The sequence below is a fragment of the Pelmatolapia mariae genome, linkage group LG16_19 (assembly GCF_036321145.2).
Source record: "Pelmatolapia mariae isolate MD_Pm_ZW linkage group LG16_19, Pm_UMD_F_2, whole genome shotgun sequence".
Taxonomy (NCBI): domain Eukaryota; kingdom Metazoa; phylum Chordata; class Actinopteri; order Cichliformes; family Cichlidae; genus Pelmatolapia; species Pelmatolapia mariae.
Window position 1 is genome coordinate 63,203,509 of NC_086241.1, and position 16,651 is coordinate 63,220,159.

A 16,651-nucleotide genomic window follows, 5' to 3' on the forward strand; every position below is an offset into this window, starting at 1 on the left:
ATAGCAAATGAGAGTGGAGAACTTTTTCTCCAACTTCAGATACCACTCTGTGACTGAACAAGCCATTTTCATGCATTATTTGTGAATACTGGGCTGCCTGTTCAGAGGTGTTGCTGTATGTTTGACTAGTGTAGCAAAGCTTCAAAGATAAAAAGGGTCTCAGTGTACAACAGCAAAATCACTTTCTTTAATGAGCATCAGGGAAGCCCAGTTGACACCTTCATTGTCATTGAGCAGCTCTTTATTCCCTGGGATAATGGTTTCACGCTGAAGGCTTGTGATCCATTTCTTTGATAAAATCTTTTAAAGTTCACGTTGAGAGACAAAACAGTGCTTTACCTTACTCTCAATTCACGGTATACATGTCAAGTGAGGGGAGCATCTTCATCAGAAGGCATCCCTCTGATGGTACATCAGTGTTTGGTGTCTGGCATTGCTAGTATCTCGTCACATGTTGTGAAAGCGTCTCAGCTCAATGCTAAATTTGTTACACGAACAAAGCAAGTATTTTATGGAGATAACCTTTGATATTTCTGTAGTCACGTGATCTCAGTCAGCTAGACTAAGAAAAATCTGTTAAACTGCTCAGTTTCAAATGCAGTTAGGCAAATCTTAATTATAAGATTTGCCTGTCATTATGTCAGTCGTTTCTGCTCTGCAGGTAATAATTCATGCTGATGTTTGGCTTTTGAAAAATCAGTAATAGCTGACGAGAGGGAGAACTGAGTTGATTTAGATTGGATCTTTCTCCAGAGAAGAGGTTTTTGGAGGTCTTAAGGGTAGGTTTCATGGGCAGCACTTTAAGTTAATAAGCTGGATCAAACAGTTGAACCAAAATCCTTGCTTGTTTACAAGACAGGGTTTATGCAAAAACATATTAATGTACCAGCATCTTATGACAAATGCAAAAAGCCTCTTAGAAACAACTCATCTCCCACTTAAAGCTTACAGCAAGCAGGGTGGGTGGCATTTTCACAAGAACACTTAGCTGTCTCTCCTTTTTTAACCCTGTTTAACCTTGGTCGCTCGTTGTTAGAATGAGACTTAAGCCTTAGGAAAACATGACACCTGTATTAATGTAGCTGAAACATTTGAGAATAATTAAGTGTCGCCATACTCCTGTTTAAAGACCGTTTAATTAGGGATGTAGTATTTGCCTTGCCTCTGTTGGTAGAGGTCTGTGAATGACTGTGTATACACACACAGCGTTTTGGGATTGGCGAGAAACGTGTGTGGAATTCGGTGAAGGTCTTAATGAAAGTCAGAGTGCTTAGTGGACATGAGGGCTCCTCTGATGGAAATCAATGTGGTCTTTTGTAGCAGGGAGAGCAGCCAATTCCAGGCCTCAGCTGCCTGATGTGGTGTTGGCAGACTTTGACGAACATTTAATGACGCGTCACTGGGCTGGACAGGTAATCGATTTATTTAGGCAGTAATGTATGTATCCCTAGGCAAATCTTTAATTAATGGGCAAAAAGATGAGGACAATTGTGATGCAGAAGGCCAAAGAGCATGAAATTCCAACAAGGTAGAAGGGTGGCTTTCTCATTTCCCTTTCAATTAGCTGTTAGTGCTTCATACTCCAGCTATTTTGCATTACGTTTAGATATGTCTTTGTTTAGCTTGATCTTCTCTAGACAAGATCTTCCATGGCCAGGAGTTTAACTGCTATTGTTTTTGTTTTGCAGTTAAAAGATAGGCATAAAATCCTTTACGCAACTTATTTCAGAGTATTAAAATTCTATATTCTTATATTCTGATGTGGAGAAAAAAAGAAGTGGCTTGATCGCCAATGCAAAAAAAAGTTGGCAACATGAACATTCTGCTTATTAATAATCTGCGGAGGAATGTTTTAATTGGTATGTGGAAGGGGTGTGTCTGATTTTTGTGTCTTCAGTGCCTGCTGGCTGGATAATAGCCTTCACTGTTCAAACTAACTTTGCTATAGTGGTGAGAAGCAGAGAGCTACACAATTTTAGTGTTTAATGTTTAAATGGTCTGTTCTTGTATGTAGTAAAAGAAGACATGAAGGGGGTTTGTGTGACAGAGGAGGATGCTAGGCATAGGACGGCCTCTAAAGTGAGCTGCTGAAAGAACAAGAAGATTGTAGAAGTTCCTAATTACCAAACATTCGGACAATTGCATTGAAACTTGGGATGATTAAGACATAGTTACACTAATCACACTGGACTGAACCACCAGCAGCACTGCCACTACGCCCACAGACCACCTTAGCCCTCTAAAAACCTTGTGTGACTGACGTATTGGAAATGTCAATTTTTTCTGAGTGCAAACATTTCACAACCATGATGATTTTAGTGAAGGCCACACCAATTTGCAGGTCTGGCTGAGCCAAAGATCTACTGTCTGTATGCTTATCCTGCTTCCACTTTTCATGGGTAATTGGCTGCCTTTATGGACCCGTGCACTCCTCTGAAACAAAGGCCACAAGCACCACATACATACAGGACTGTTCACTCAAAACAGTTTGCTGTTCCATATGTTTCTCTACTATGTTTTAGTTCCCCATCATTAATGGATTTTGAAGGTATTTCAAAATCTCCACTTTAATCTCATTAAAACAAGAGTTGTGGATCTGGATATTTGCAATTTTAATAGTAAAAGAAATAACATGGGTGTACACAACTAAGAGAGATGTATGTTTATGCATAGGCATGTCTCACTGACAGCTTGAGTCAAGCCTCATTGATAAATCCACTAAGCATTTAAAGGATTTTAGAGTGTGGGTGGGATAGAGTTAGATTGCTCACTGAGCTGAGATCTCTCTTCTCTGTTCTGTTCTCCAACTGTGTGCACAGCAGTTCATGTGTTTGTTATGCACCTAATTTTGTGGGTTCCCAAAAATCATTTTCTCTGGGAATTTGGAATAGTATTGTTACAGTCATTTTAATTTATTTTAATTGAAGTGGACCAAACAGATTTATAAAAGTGATATATTATTTAAAGATGTACAAAAAAAATCATAAAAAGAGCATAGACTCACTCAGCTGCCAGACATACAGTTGTACCCTTGTTCTAACGTATGAAACTTTCAGAATGCTTCAGCGAGCTCTGAATTTTTTTTACTTAATGAGATTCTGTTGGAAATTGAGAGTATGACACTGTTCATTTACAGTGAGTTCAAAATGTATTCTGACCCCTTATTTGTTTAACATATTTCTTATATATGAGGTTTTATTTCACAGAGCCTTCAGCTGTAAAAGAATATTTCTGAGCTTTGCCGGTAGAAAAATTAATTGATTGAACATAGTTTAGAAAGCATGCACATTTGTTCTTCATGTCTGTGTAGATCTCAATAACAATTTGGCCAAAAGATCATTTCAGAACTCACTTTATATTAGAGCCAATGCTAATTATATTATATCAGTATCCCTGTTACTTCATTCCATCTATACCATGATGCTACTGTAGCTACTTAACTAGTTAGCTCTGGAAACAAAAATCAATCGACAGTCAATATGACGATAGCGAGGGTGAATTTATTGGGAGCAGAAATGTCTTCGCGCTTATAAGTACAACCAAGGACTTGCTTTGACAAAAGGGCAAAGACTACATGCAGAGAGGAAAAAGAGGATATATAGCCTAGGAATTGTGTTACAAGAAGGGGAAAAAAGGGAAATGCATCTTTGGTGGCTCTGTGGATGATAAAAAGAAAAAAAAACAGAATTGCGGAAGTCAGCACCTGCTGAATTGTTTGAGGTTAAGCTGGAAGCAGAGGCATGTAATCAAAGGACACAGCGAGGAGGGGGAAAAAAAACATCTACTGCTCATAAAGCATAGGTAAGGCATTATAGCAGCTGAGTTATGTGACTGGACACGGGTGTTCCATGCACAGTTGCACAATCTTTTGAAAGAGAAAATCCCCTTTCATAAAATGTACTAGAGTGAGTCGTGGTTCTACATGCTGACTGCAATAAAGAATAAACACAGGGCATGTTTGCAAGTGAAAATTAACTTGAGCTCCACTGGAAATAAATTGTTGCCTTCTTGCAGTACAATTGTCACTATATATTGATTTTTGAAAAGTTGTTGTTGTTGAAAGTTCAGCAATAATCATTTCCATTTCATGTTTTAAGGTATATTCATATAGTTTTTGAGCGATAAACCCATACTTCAGAAGTCCTCTGCACAGTGGGGAGTCATGCTAGAAGGATCACTTAAGCATCACTTCAATTATCAGGCCTCTGTTACGTGTCTAGATAGAAGACACTTTTGAGTAAAAAGCAAATTAAAACAAACATGGAATGAACCAATAAATGCTAAAAGAACATTGAACCCACAATGACAGCAACTTTATGTTCTGATGAGAAAGATATTGGAATCTCTGATCAAAATTCTGAACGCTGTGTAGTGTGAACAACAGAGTCTGTAAATCATCTCTGATCATTGTCCTTGCAATGAAGCATAGTGGTGGCAGCTACTAAACTTACAGTAATTGTTCTCTGTAGCAGAGGTGTGTTGACTAGTCAGAATTAAGGGTGAACTGCAGCCAAATCCAGAGATACTTGGAGAAAAAAATTTGAGTTTGTAGTTTACCACTCATCACTGCAGAAAAGCATACAGCTTAAGTGGCAAGCAATTTTGGGACAAGTCCCTGACTTCAGTTGTGTTGAATAATGCTCAAAGAAACTCCAAGAACCAAGAACTACAGTACATAATGACCATAATGCACAGGGCCACATTTGGTGAAAATCAAACAGCAGCATATGAGCAAAAATATGGAAACAGTAAGTGGACTGGTGCTTATATTATGCATGTGTACTGACTTTGAGCATTCGGTGTGTTCTATTACAAGTCTCATTCACCTTCATGTACCTAAGCATTTTTTCACCAACCTTCCATACGCTCCCTCTTTTGCGCTCTCTGCATCACCTGAGCCACAGGCGCCCCTATGCCTCATATCAATAGTTAAGCATGGTGGTGGAAAGGTGATGATTTAGGTTTTGCATCCAAATGACGTGGGTGACTTGCAGTCAGGAAATCACCCATAAACTTTTCTGTGTATTCTGCCACCTAAAGCTTGGCTGAAACTGGTTCATGCAGTAGCACGATGATCCCAAGGATACCCACAAATCTGCAGTAGAATGGCTGAAAAAGAGTTAAGAACATTTATGTTTAAGACCTTTCATGGTGAGGCATCTGAAATATATGTGTTATTGGTGAAGACCTTCAAAAAATCTAAACAATAGTCATATTAATGCAGTCTGCTTTAAATGTTAGTAGAAATCTTTCTGAGTAAGAAAACATGTTTAATATTATCCTGGTCTCCTTTTGGCTGAAGCCAACTGTAAACTATTTAGTGCAATGAAAGTCAGCATATACAATCAATCGCTCTTTAAGGCTCATTTGAAATGACTGCAGGATTTATGCAGGAGTCTCCTTTTTAGGCAGCAGTGTATTGGTCTGTGACTTTGTAGTAATTATCCATGAACTAAGGACAAAGTGAAAGAGGGAGAGGGTACGTGTGTGTGTTTGTGAGTGTGATGGCATCGTTGGAAGATAGGGGGTACATAAAGTGGGAGAGAAAGTTTTTGCATCTACTTTACAGTATCACGCTTCTATTCGATCTTGCAATAATTAGTCTTTGAGTTTAGAAGGTGAAGACAGAGTCAAACAAAATTAGACAAATCTGCCTACAGGTAATTATGCAGTGTATTGATATCCAATAACCAATTCATATGGCTCCTTGGACTTTCATACTATCACTCTAGTTCACTCTGTACCAAAACTGCAGATGCTTTGTTGACATAAAAATGGTGAAGTTTACCATGGTTATTTATTTAGTGAAATGCCTCAGTGTACTTTATTATTGCTGCAGAAACTCCAGTAATAGTCGGTGATTCAGCTATAAGACTTTCACTTTCCTTTTCAGCTTGTCTGCTAGAAAAAAAGATTCAGCCTGTACAAAAGGTTCATCAAAATACTTTTTGGTTTAAAAAGGCAAGATCATACAGCGTTTACAAATTTTAATGGAGGAAGCAGACTTATGACTAAGCTGGACTAATAAAGAAAAGGGAGTGCAACGTGGATGCTAAATCAGTGCCAGAAATTAAATAAACAAAGCAATGAACTGTATTTTACTGAATTTCTTAACATAGTCATTCTTTGCAACATGTACTCTGAAAGTAAAATGAGGATTTGCTATTTTTGCAGGTGAGCCACTGAATGGTAGGACTGCTCCTGGGATTCCTAAAGCATACTGGAGCTTCTCCTGGATAGCTGAGGACAACCTCAGTTTTCCCAGTGACTCAGTTCCTATTTCAGGTAAGTCAGGTTTTGTCAGCCCTCCTCAAACAGACCACAGATCTCTGTTCCCAGTTGTCCTCAACACCTGGCGTCAGCTTTCCCTCAGCACACATTAAATCTCTGTCTTGTCTGCTCTCTACAAGGCACAAAATTGAGATTTTGTTGAAGATAGACACGTATTTATTCTTGAATTCACACACTCACACACACGCATCATCTGGGAGGTGTTACATTTCTTACAGGTGAAATTACAGCAGAGATGAAATGAAACAATGCATATAAAAAAATACAGTTCTACATAAGCAGTTTAATTAAGACATTTAACACAAGTTCAAAACCTAGAAAAAGCTGGAAAGAGTTTCTTTTTTTTATTTGAGATGTGCTAATTTCAGTTGGCTGATACAATATCTTGGTTTATTTTTTCTAAGTGACCTACTGATTCAAATTTTTGCCAGTTCTTATTGTCTTTCTAACAACTATATCTTATAGCATATACAAGCAAAAGTAAACTTTTTTGTCAAAAGCACACTAGAAATTAGCTAATTCCAGGCCCTGGCTGGTTAATCAGTGTGTCTCTAGTAAAAATGTACATGTAACCAGGTTGTTTTTTGGTATAAAAACAAGATAACACTAAAGTTACAATATAAAAATGTAATGGAAGAGAAATGGGACTAAAATATCTAGCATGAGTCTTTGAAGAAGGCTTAATTTCAAATAATCCACCCATAAAATGGCCAAAAAGTGTTTTTATTAATAAGTGAACTCCATGTGTAGAAATCAATTAGAACTTTGAAAAAGTTTGCTCTGAATATAAAAGAGCAATGTCAAATAATGAAAGTCAATTTCTTTCTCTTTGAATCCTGAAAACAGCAAGGCGTAAAGAATTATTTTTTTCAGGTTTATTTAAAATGACAAAACTGTTGAGACCTTTGAAGCTTTAATAAACATAAAAACAGATGCTGCATGTGAAATGAACTTTAAAAGACAAGTACACAGTGAAGGAAACATAGTCTTATGTACTTACAACTAAGATACTGTATGCAATAAAACAGATATGCTTACATGGGATATTATAATGGATGGCTTTATCTATTTTATTTTTATTTTTTTGTCTTTTGATGTGGAACATGTCTTAAAAAGTCATTAACAGCATTAAACATTCAATCTTGTCATAGACATCACTAAGCCTTAACCTCCTAGGACCTGGCGTCCACATATGTGGACATCACATTTTGGGTTATTTAGACCAGCGGTCCCCAACCTTTTTTGCGCCACGGACCGGTTTATGCCCGACAATATTTTCACGGACCGGCCTTTAAGGTGTCGCGGATAAATACAACAAAATAAAACTGGTACCGGTACCGAAAAAAGAAGATTTATTCATAACACACGTGAAAAGACACAGGAAAACTGTGTTAACGATAAAAAACGATAACAAAATAACTCTGAAAACCGATAAAAACCCTGAAAACCATACATTTCACACCTGAGCCTCAACTCTCGCGGCCCGGTACCAAACGACTCACGGACCGGTACCGGTCCGAGGCCCGGGGGTTGGGGACCGCTGATTTAGACCAAAATACTCAATTTTGCTCTACAAGGGCCTGATGTCCACTTACGAGGAAATTATACTGCTACTGTTCTATCGAAATTTAAAACGAATGTCCTCATATGTGGCTCTCATTTCTCTTAGAAACAAAAATCAGGTAAAAAAAAATATCTGGTAATTCTTTGTTTTTACATTCATCAGGCCCCAATATGCCCAAATATCAAAGAGAAATTAAAAATGAATCACGTGGAAGAGTTCAGGTCTTAGGAGGTTAAAGCTGTGTTAGTAACAGATCTGCAGTCTGTTTAAAAAAAAGAGTTTTCACAGGGCAGTTTGGACTTAAGTATGCAGTTACTGCCTCCATAGAAACTTAGAGGGTAAGTAATAGCCATGTGTTGATAATCACATGAACTTCACTAACTAGTCATCAGAAAGTGTGGCCACCTGAGACGTTAAAACAATGCACTGCAAAGCAAACAATTTGGACAGGAGTGCACCGCCCAGCAAATTCACGCAAAGATCAAACCATTATGTTTGGGATCAATTAGCATGTTAATTGTTAAAGTTTATAACAGTACCATAAGAAAAGACTAAACAAGTATGGTTCATTTGGAAGGGTAGAAAGCTTCTTTCTAAAAAGAACATGACTGCATAACTTCATTTTGCAGAGATTTTTGGAAAAAATGTGAGATGGGACCAAAATGGAGATGTTTGGGATTGATGCAGAGGAACATGTGTGGTAAAACCAAAACACAGCATATCAACAAAAACACCATCAACTGTCAGGCACAGTAGAATCAGGTGTTGTAATAGTGTGCAGAGAGCTGTGCATAAATGCAAGCCTACAAACCTCAATGAACTGAAACAACGCTTTAAAGAAGAATGTGCCAATTCCTCCGCAATGATGTGAAGTCCTACAGAAAACCATTCTTCAAATTATTGAGAAGGTTGCTCTACAATCTACTTGATCACATAGTATACTCTGTGTACTCTGTGTAGAGTATACTAGTTTTAAGGTGAAAACATTCCTTTTCACATCATTGTACTTGCATATGAAGCAGTTTACTGCTTTGCTGCTGGATTGGATATACTCAGAGCTGATAATTTGAAATTGATTTCATAGACACAATTGCAATCACTATTTTGTAACTCCTGACACACATTTTAAAATCATCTCAAATATAATGTCATGTAAATCTGCTTAAGGGCCATAATTGATTAACCATTCCTTTATTTCTACATATTCTGTGTGTGACAAAGGCTAAGAGGTTTACCCACTCCACTATTCGTTCTCAAGGATCCTTCAGGACCCTTGTTAATGACTTTAATTAGTCATGTTTTGTAAACAAGAAGAAATTAAGTGGATTGATTTTGGCATTATGTTTAAAATGAGCTAATCATAGTTCAAAAGCAAGCTTTTAGTGGGCCAATCAAATCTGAAGAGATGGCAAGAGAGGAAGAAGAAAAGAGTCATTTTCAAGACCATGTCAATGACACTGGCCTCAAAGGTCGGTTTTCTGTGCTGAAGCCATTCTAAATGTAAAATGTTTGATGAATAAAAACACAGTTTCTTGCAGCTATTGTCGTAGAGCATCAGTCAAAGCTGATGCTGAGACAGCAAACCCAAAAGTGACTTTGAAAAGTGATCTAAAGATGTCAGAGTTCAGTATTACATCACTTGGTGTGAGCATCTGTGTAACCCTTTAGGCGCTTGTGTGCATCCTTGTCACATCAACCCATTCACATCACTCGAAGGTGACGGCTCCAGCAAGATTTTTTTTTTTTGCCCATTTCCAGCCATCCTGGAGGGTTGGAGGTCATCCTGTAAGTGATGATTCAAACTCCCAATAGCATCAAACTGTCACCCAGCTGTTTATGAAACACATCTTTGACAGTGGATCTCTGGGACCATGCTTCAGCTGCTCGTGGCTCCACAGTGAACCTGACTGAACTGGTGTCAGTTACACAACAGATTGCCATACTGTTTTTGAATCAATCAGCCTTCATGGATACAGCCAACTACATTTTTCTGCTATTTCATGCAATGACAGCTCTGACCTATCGTCTCTAGTATGTTAACAAGCTCAGAGAGGGTTTTTTTTTCTTTTTCTGTATGGTGATTAGTGAAGTGAGTTTGGCTGGAGCAGGAAGGCTTACATCTGGGCAGTAAAAGCTTGATGATTACAAATGCTGATGCAGAGTAATGGTGAGCTTCAGTGAAACAAATTAAATGTTGATTGAACAGACAAGAACAAATGTACACTTTTACTAGTACTCGTTATAATGCATTGTATTCTGTCAGTATATGGGCATTCTTTCCTTCCTATTTGTTCTTTGTATTTCATTTCTTGGAGAGATTACATTTTTAAAAGCCAAAAGAAGTCATGACTCTTTGGTTCTTCTGATAAATCTTCAAGGGACTTTTAAAGATTGGTTGGTTTTATATTGTGTAACATAGCATCAGAGGGTGCTGAGAAAAGGTTTGAGAGAGGACAAGTCACAACAACATGGCACGGTGAACTTGGCTGTAGGCTGCAGCGATAGATCTCAGCTCTCCCTACAGCATCTGCTGTCCGCTGGCATTTATTACCTACCACAAAAGCCAAAAGCACAGACCGACTGGACCTACGCCACCATACTCTCCCTCTCTCTGCATCGCTGCTTCGATTAGCAGCTTTAGCTGCAAAGATACAGGGCAACTCATCTTCCTTGTTTGAATTTCAGTGCTGGTAAACTGATTTTATTGCCCCACTGTGTCAGTGATGTCAATAACGTCACAGCCCTCAGTCTTGAAGTCTTTCCTGCTTCCCATCAACATTTATGTCTTTCTTTGAAAAATGGCGGCAGGAACTGACCATAGCCATATTCTGTTTTGCTAAAACCTTCCCATATGCTGTCTTTATCACTTTAGACCTGTTCTCTTCATGGAGATGGATTGTCCTGCATCAGCTGTGCCTGCCAGCTGTAACACAGGCATTCAGATGGATGCTAGCCACTTGAGGAGTTGCTGTGCTCCACAATGGAACATCTGCCTCACTCAGCTGGTAGTGCTGTTCTTGTGTAATGAGACACAGCGCTGGAATAAAACACATTTGCAAAGGCAGAGGGTTATAACGGATAGAGCACTGGAGCAGGTGCTTAAATGTGGCTGCCTCTCGGAGTCATATCATTTAGCCTTTCCAACCCCTACTAGTTGGTGCACTGTTTTATTTCCACAGCTATTTAAAGTGGTGAAGTGCATGGAGTTAGGCTCCTCTGAGCATTCGTTTAGGTGTAGAAGTCATTCAAACAAATTAAAAAAAAAGTTCCTCCAGTGTTCATGCAAGGGATATCCAGATACATTGTAGATTCCAGGATGAGGCAAACCTATAGTTTAGTATCACATTCAAGACCCATTAGAAAAAATTTTATTGAGGTAACACAAAAATCACAGCAAATCTTTAACACCAGCTCTTAGTATCTCGCTCCTCACGAGACTAAAACCTCATTAGTCTCACACACACTGTTTTCTGAACACTTTCCTCCCTCTTTTTAAGTCCAGACTCAAAACTCACCTATTCACATTAGCCTATTCCACATAAATTTTTCCATCCTGCTACTTTAATTTATTTTATTTATTTGCTCAACGTTTTATCCCTATTATTTTGTAAATGGTTATGTTTGTTGTTGTTATTGCTTGTGTACAGTGTCCTTGAGTGTTTTGAAAGGCGGTTTCTTAAATAAAATGTATTATTGTTATTGTTATTATTATTATTAAAGTGGATATTATGTCTAATAGCTAGGAAGTAGTGAACCTACCAGGATGCTGTTTATAGGGTTGCCAACTCCCTGAAAAATAAATAAGGGACACCTTGTGGCCAGGGCCGGGCGACCCAGTTGTCTTCACCCTTCCCAGTGTGGTGAAATTTGTAGCTCTTTTTTTTGTGTGTGAAATTGTTTTTTTAACCATTTGATTTGAATTTGATTTAAGTAGATGCATATTCTTTGTGATATAAACACATGGGAAACAAATGATCATTTAGCCATTTATTTTTAGCTCAAAATGACAACATTAACACAATAAAACAGGTCTCTTTCTTAAACAGAAGCCTGTCATGCTGAACTTTTGAGAATATAAGTAAATCTTCCTTTAAAAGAACTCTGTCCTGCTTAACTTAAAATTATATAAATTAATAGAAAACAATAGAACGAAAAACATTCTTGTAACGGTGCACATATAGTGCATTTAGTACAACTGGCTTCAGTTGAGGTATTATTTCAGCTTTTGCTCCCATTTGTAAACCCACTTGTTCCCATGATTACGCATCATAACTCATCATCATTATTCATCTATGTATTACTTTTATGTATTAGTCATCTATTTGTTGTAATCATCTATCCTTGCAGTTGTTTATTACACAAAATAAATGATATTATCACACTTCTGGCCACATAGGGCTGATATTCACTGCTCATGCCCATATTAACCTTAACCAGAGGGTTTAAAAAATAAACAAACCAGTGTTTACATACCATATCTGCTTCTGCCGTGGCCTGGTGGACAAAAAATTGGTTAAGGGTTCCCCGAGCTTTCACGCCCCTCATGTTCTTCATGTGCCCACCATTAGAAGCATGCCTATGGAAAAAGTGCGCCGGCACACAGTGCAGTGCGCTTTATAGGTGTTATCGTGCACTTTTCCCATTCCTCCCAGTACTTTTGCAGCCTTTTTTTTTCTTTGCTGGAACAAACATTGCTGGTCTAATGCTGGGCTTACACTGTGCGATTTTTTGGCCCATTTTGAGCCGATTTTTGAGTCGTGCGATCGTTTTGGTGATCGGCCCGATTTTGGCCTTCATCGTGCGTCGTGTAGTATACGTGGGGTACGTGCTCACGCGCAAACACGTAAACATCGGTGAAAAAGACGGAGCAGCACGGCTGTGCAGCGTGTGATCTGGACACAAGTGATGGAGGCACAACTTGTAGAACTTTGGAAAGCTCATCCGAGCTCATGCGACTGAATAAATCGCACAGTGTTTGCCCAGTTTGTTTCCCTGTTGGCCATGCTTCTTGTTGTGGTCATCTGTTGTCTTCCGGTATTTTCTCCGCAAGCGACCTTTCCTCGACCAATGAGATAAGCGGTAATCTGAATTGTCATAAGTGTCAGCTCATTGGTCACAAAGCAGGAGAGGGGCTGGGAATTATGTTTTCAAGCAAAGCGTTAATTCCATTAACATTTATAGACTACTTTTGATTCTCACTGTATTACGGGACAAAGTGCGTCCCTTATTAGCTCAATACGGGACGTGTACTTTTGTTTCTAAATACGGGACGATTCCGTTTTTTAAGGGACGGTTGGCAACCCTAGCTGTTTATATTAGAGCCAGAAAACCATTTAATATTGTGGCTGCACTTTCAGACTCATGAGAGGGAAAAGTGTCCCCTCTCACCTCATGCCTCATCTCCTGAACAAAAGTCACACAAAAATGTGCACAAACATGCTCATTTATTCTCAATATTTTTACAATTACTTTTATGTCATCAGATTAGAAATGTGACCCTCCTATATCCGGATAGCTAACAAGAGCTAGCTAAACAACAACTGGTTATACGCTAACCTTATGCTAGCTAATGTTAGGCATGAGTATTGTAAAAACCATACTTTCCCTGTGACAAACAGTTTGATATTGCACAATGGTTAATTAATATGTCACATATGAGCTATTACATCTTTATTTACTCAGCATCAAAGACCAGCAGCAATAAATGCACTTATAAAAATGTTTCACTTATGCCAGTGAATAGAAGCTAACAGAGGCTAACAGTAGTTAACAGCGGCAAAAACAGCGGCGCTACTGTTAGTTCAGCATATGATGAACAACCTGCCTCAGTATGGCACTGAGCCATATTGGACTCCTTTCACACAGGTTTACAGCCTCTTCCAGAGTAAATAAAGGCTGATGGGTTAAGGTCTTCTCACCAAGGATTAATAGCTGAGGTAAAGATAGCAGCCACCATAGCTGGGATTAGACACTTGAATAGTGACTTTAGTGGTGAAAATTTCAAACACTTTAACTTTAAGTGGGTAAAAGGATTGTCAAATTATTTATCCTCGTGGTCTGTGGTGCTGCCTGCTCTAGAATGTTTTAGTGTGATTTATTATTTGATTCATTTTTATTATGTGATATTAAACTGGTACATAGCTTGTGGTAAAAAAAACAAAAAAACATTTGAAGCACTACTGTTTTTTTTTTTAATGTATTAGCTATACTGGAAAAAAAAATCCATTTTTTGTGGGGAATATTTTTTTTCTAAAAAACCACACCCACTAACTAAGACAGTATGCTGCTGGTTACATCCACTTAAAGACTGTCACTCTTTATGCAGCCTTTTACCTGACTTGATTTCTAAATGCTTTGTGGCAGAAAGACTTTTCAGCATCTGTCGTGCAGAAACCAGCAAATATGCAAATGGTTACTACGGTATTGTTTTTGGGAGTCAGTGGCAATTGACTTATTGTGTCTCTGAAGGATGAGTATGTGTAGCTATAAATTGTATTTCACATCTGGCATCTGACCGCAGTCTATGCTTCTGTTGCAGCTTTTTTTCTGGTTGGTCATTTGTGGGCTGCTCTAAATAATGGGACCAATTTTAAAATTGGAGTGGATAAAAACAAGGGGTCTGTCATGGGTGGAAATTCAATGACCAAATTAACAGGGTTTGCTGGCGGATGTGCTGCTGTTGTTTACAATTGATTTTGCTTGTTATTGACTGGAATTATGAGAAACTCACAAGTTGTTATGATTTTAAAAATCTACTGTAAAGCAAAAGGTTTTTTATGGGTTTGGGTTTTGCTATTTTTTCTCTGTCTGCAGAGAGTTTATTGTGAAGAACCTCTCTTGACCCCCTGCCAGCTTGTCACCTTTGTAGTTTTGAAAAGTGGACGCTATGGATGAAGCAAGGGAATAAGTTCACAAGGAATGGGTTTTCTGACATTTGACTTTGATCCCTTCTAATCCGGGATCAGTAACTGTCACATGCAGTTGAGCGAAGAAATACAGATGAGTTAACCACTTTTACCTTCATATTTCTAGATGTTCTCTCTTCTGTTTGCTTACTGTAAATAAGCAAGTCACATCAAAAATGTTACTGTTAAAAAAAGAACTTTGATAAGTACTCATTTGTTTTGGGACCAGTGCTTATTGTTTTCAAGTCAGATTAGGAAATAGAAAAAAAACAAGCAATAGAATTTATGGGTTACACATTTTGAATTTATTTCTAATCCCTGTTGCACCTTCTGTTTGTCAAAAATCACTTGCCACACATCCATTCATATGTATATATTTTACAAAAGGCTCCTGCTTGCTTGATAGGAAATTAATTTGCTTCAAATGAAAATGCCATTAAACAGTCAAATGGATACATAAATAAGCTCAGCCGGACAGAATCTCATTGTAATCAGGAAATAAACATATCCATCATGTCAATTAAAGGGTTTCATGGGGAGATTTGTCAGCACAGTTACAGCTCTCTAGCCACAAAGAGACATCCATTGTTAGATGTAATTTGCTTGATGTCTGCACTTCTGTGCAAATCCAGCATCTCATATTTTTTTTCCCAGTATTTGATCAAATAGTGCTGCGCTGCTGGGAATTCAGTAGTTAATCTATATAGAAAATTAAGAAGGCCGGAGTTGGCTCACATCTCTCTGACCTTGAGCTGTGTGCTACAAAGCATCACTGAATCCATGCTTTGTTTGATAAGTAAGGTCAGGGTCATAATGTTGTGACAGGCTCATTAAGCAGTCACACAACATTGTTAACAGATTCAGTACCGCTGGCAACTCTGGGAATGCTCTGCTTGATTACCAGTAGCCTTAAGATTCACTCTTGTTTGTTTAGATTTTTTTTAAAATTAATTAAATATCTTTAGTTCATTCAAGCACACACATATTAAATTCATTAAGATCAATTTCTGGCCTTGTTTACGATGATCTCCTAACTTTGATTATACTAAGTAATATATGTATGAGATTTTATAACCAGCTAGCATAATTTGCTCTGACAACCTGAACTTCCTTTACAGGCTAAATAAATTACAGGAAGTAATATTGATTCTGTTGACACTGTCAAGCCATCATTGCGTAAAAGATTTAACTTTCTCATAGGTAAATTTACAATGGGTAACTAGTAAGAAACTAGTGACTTACTAGAGTCATTCATCAGCATCTCATTTTTTTACACTTATCATTCAAAGGTGCAAGTTCATATACTCAATGATTAAACAGGAGAAAAAAAAAATTAGACTCCCCTTTGTACTGTGTAAAACCGAAACCACTGTTCCAGGTTAATAACATTTTAATGCAAATGTCTTGTGTGTATTTAGAAGCTATTTAAAATTAATCATCAGTTGATTAATCAACAGATCATGTTTTCAAGTCTGCATGGTGATTGACATTTTAAAGGCAAATTAGTTTGCTGAGTGTGGTTATCGTTGGCAGTGCTACCAAAAAGCATGTGGAAAAAAGTTTGGGCCACACCTCATAATTGTAAAATAAAATAAAAGTGTATAAAATCTAGCACCGAGCCATGCAGTCTGCCTTTACAAATATTTGTAAAAGAGTGACCTGTTCTAAAAAGCACGATTTGTGAAATTTCTTTTATACTTGAAATACTCCACGATAAACTGTGATATCATTGCAAAGTGAACATGTTTATGAACCATAGCAATTCAGCCATGAAGTGGCAGACCATGGCCATGTCCACACTAACACGTTTTCGTTTGAAAACGCGTCTTTTTCTCTTCGTTTTGGCCTTCTGTCCACAAGGAGACGCCGTTTTTGGACAAGGAAAACGCAG

The 16,651-nt window shown here is 38.0% G+C and overlaps 1 protein-coding gene across 1 annotated transcript in view; it reads left to right on the top strand.

Annotated features, from left to right (window-relative positions):
* The window catches only part of alk (ALK receptor tyrosine kinase), a 420,903-nt gene that overhangs the window by 143,440 nt on the left and 260,812 nt on the right, over window positions 1-16,651 (top strand). Inside the window, exon 2 of the mRNA XM_063497355.1 lies at window positions 6,175-6,285. Coding sequence (XP_063353425.1) covers window positions 6,175-6,285 — 111 coding nt within the window. The remainder of the gene's footprint in view (window positions 1-6,174; window positions 6,286-16,651) is intronic.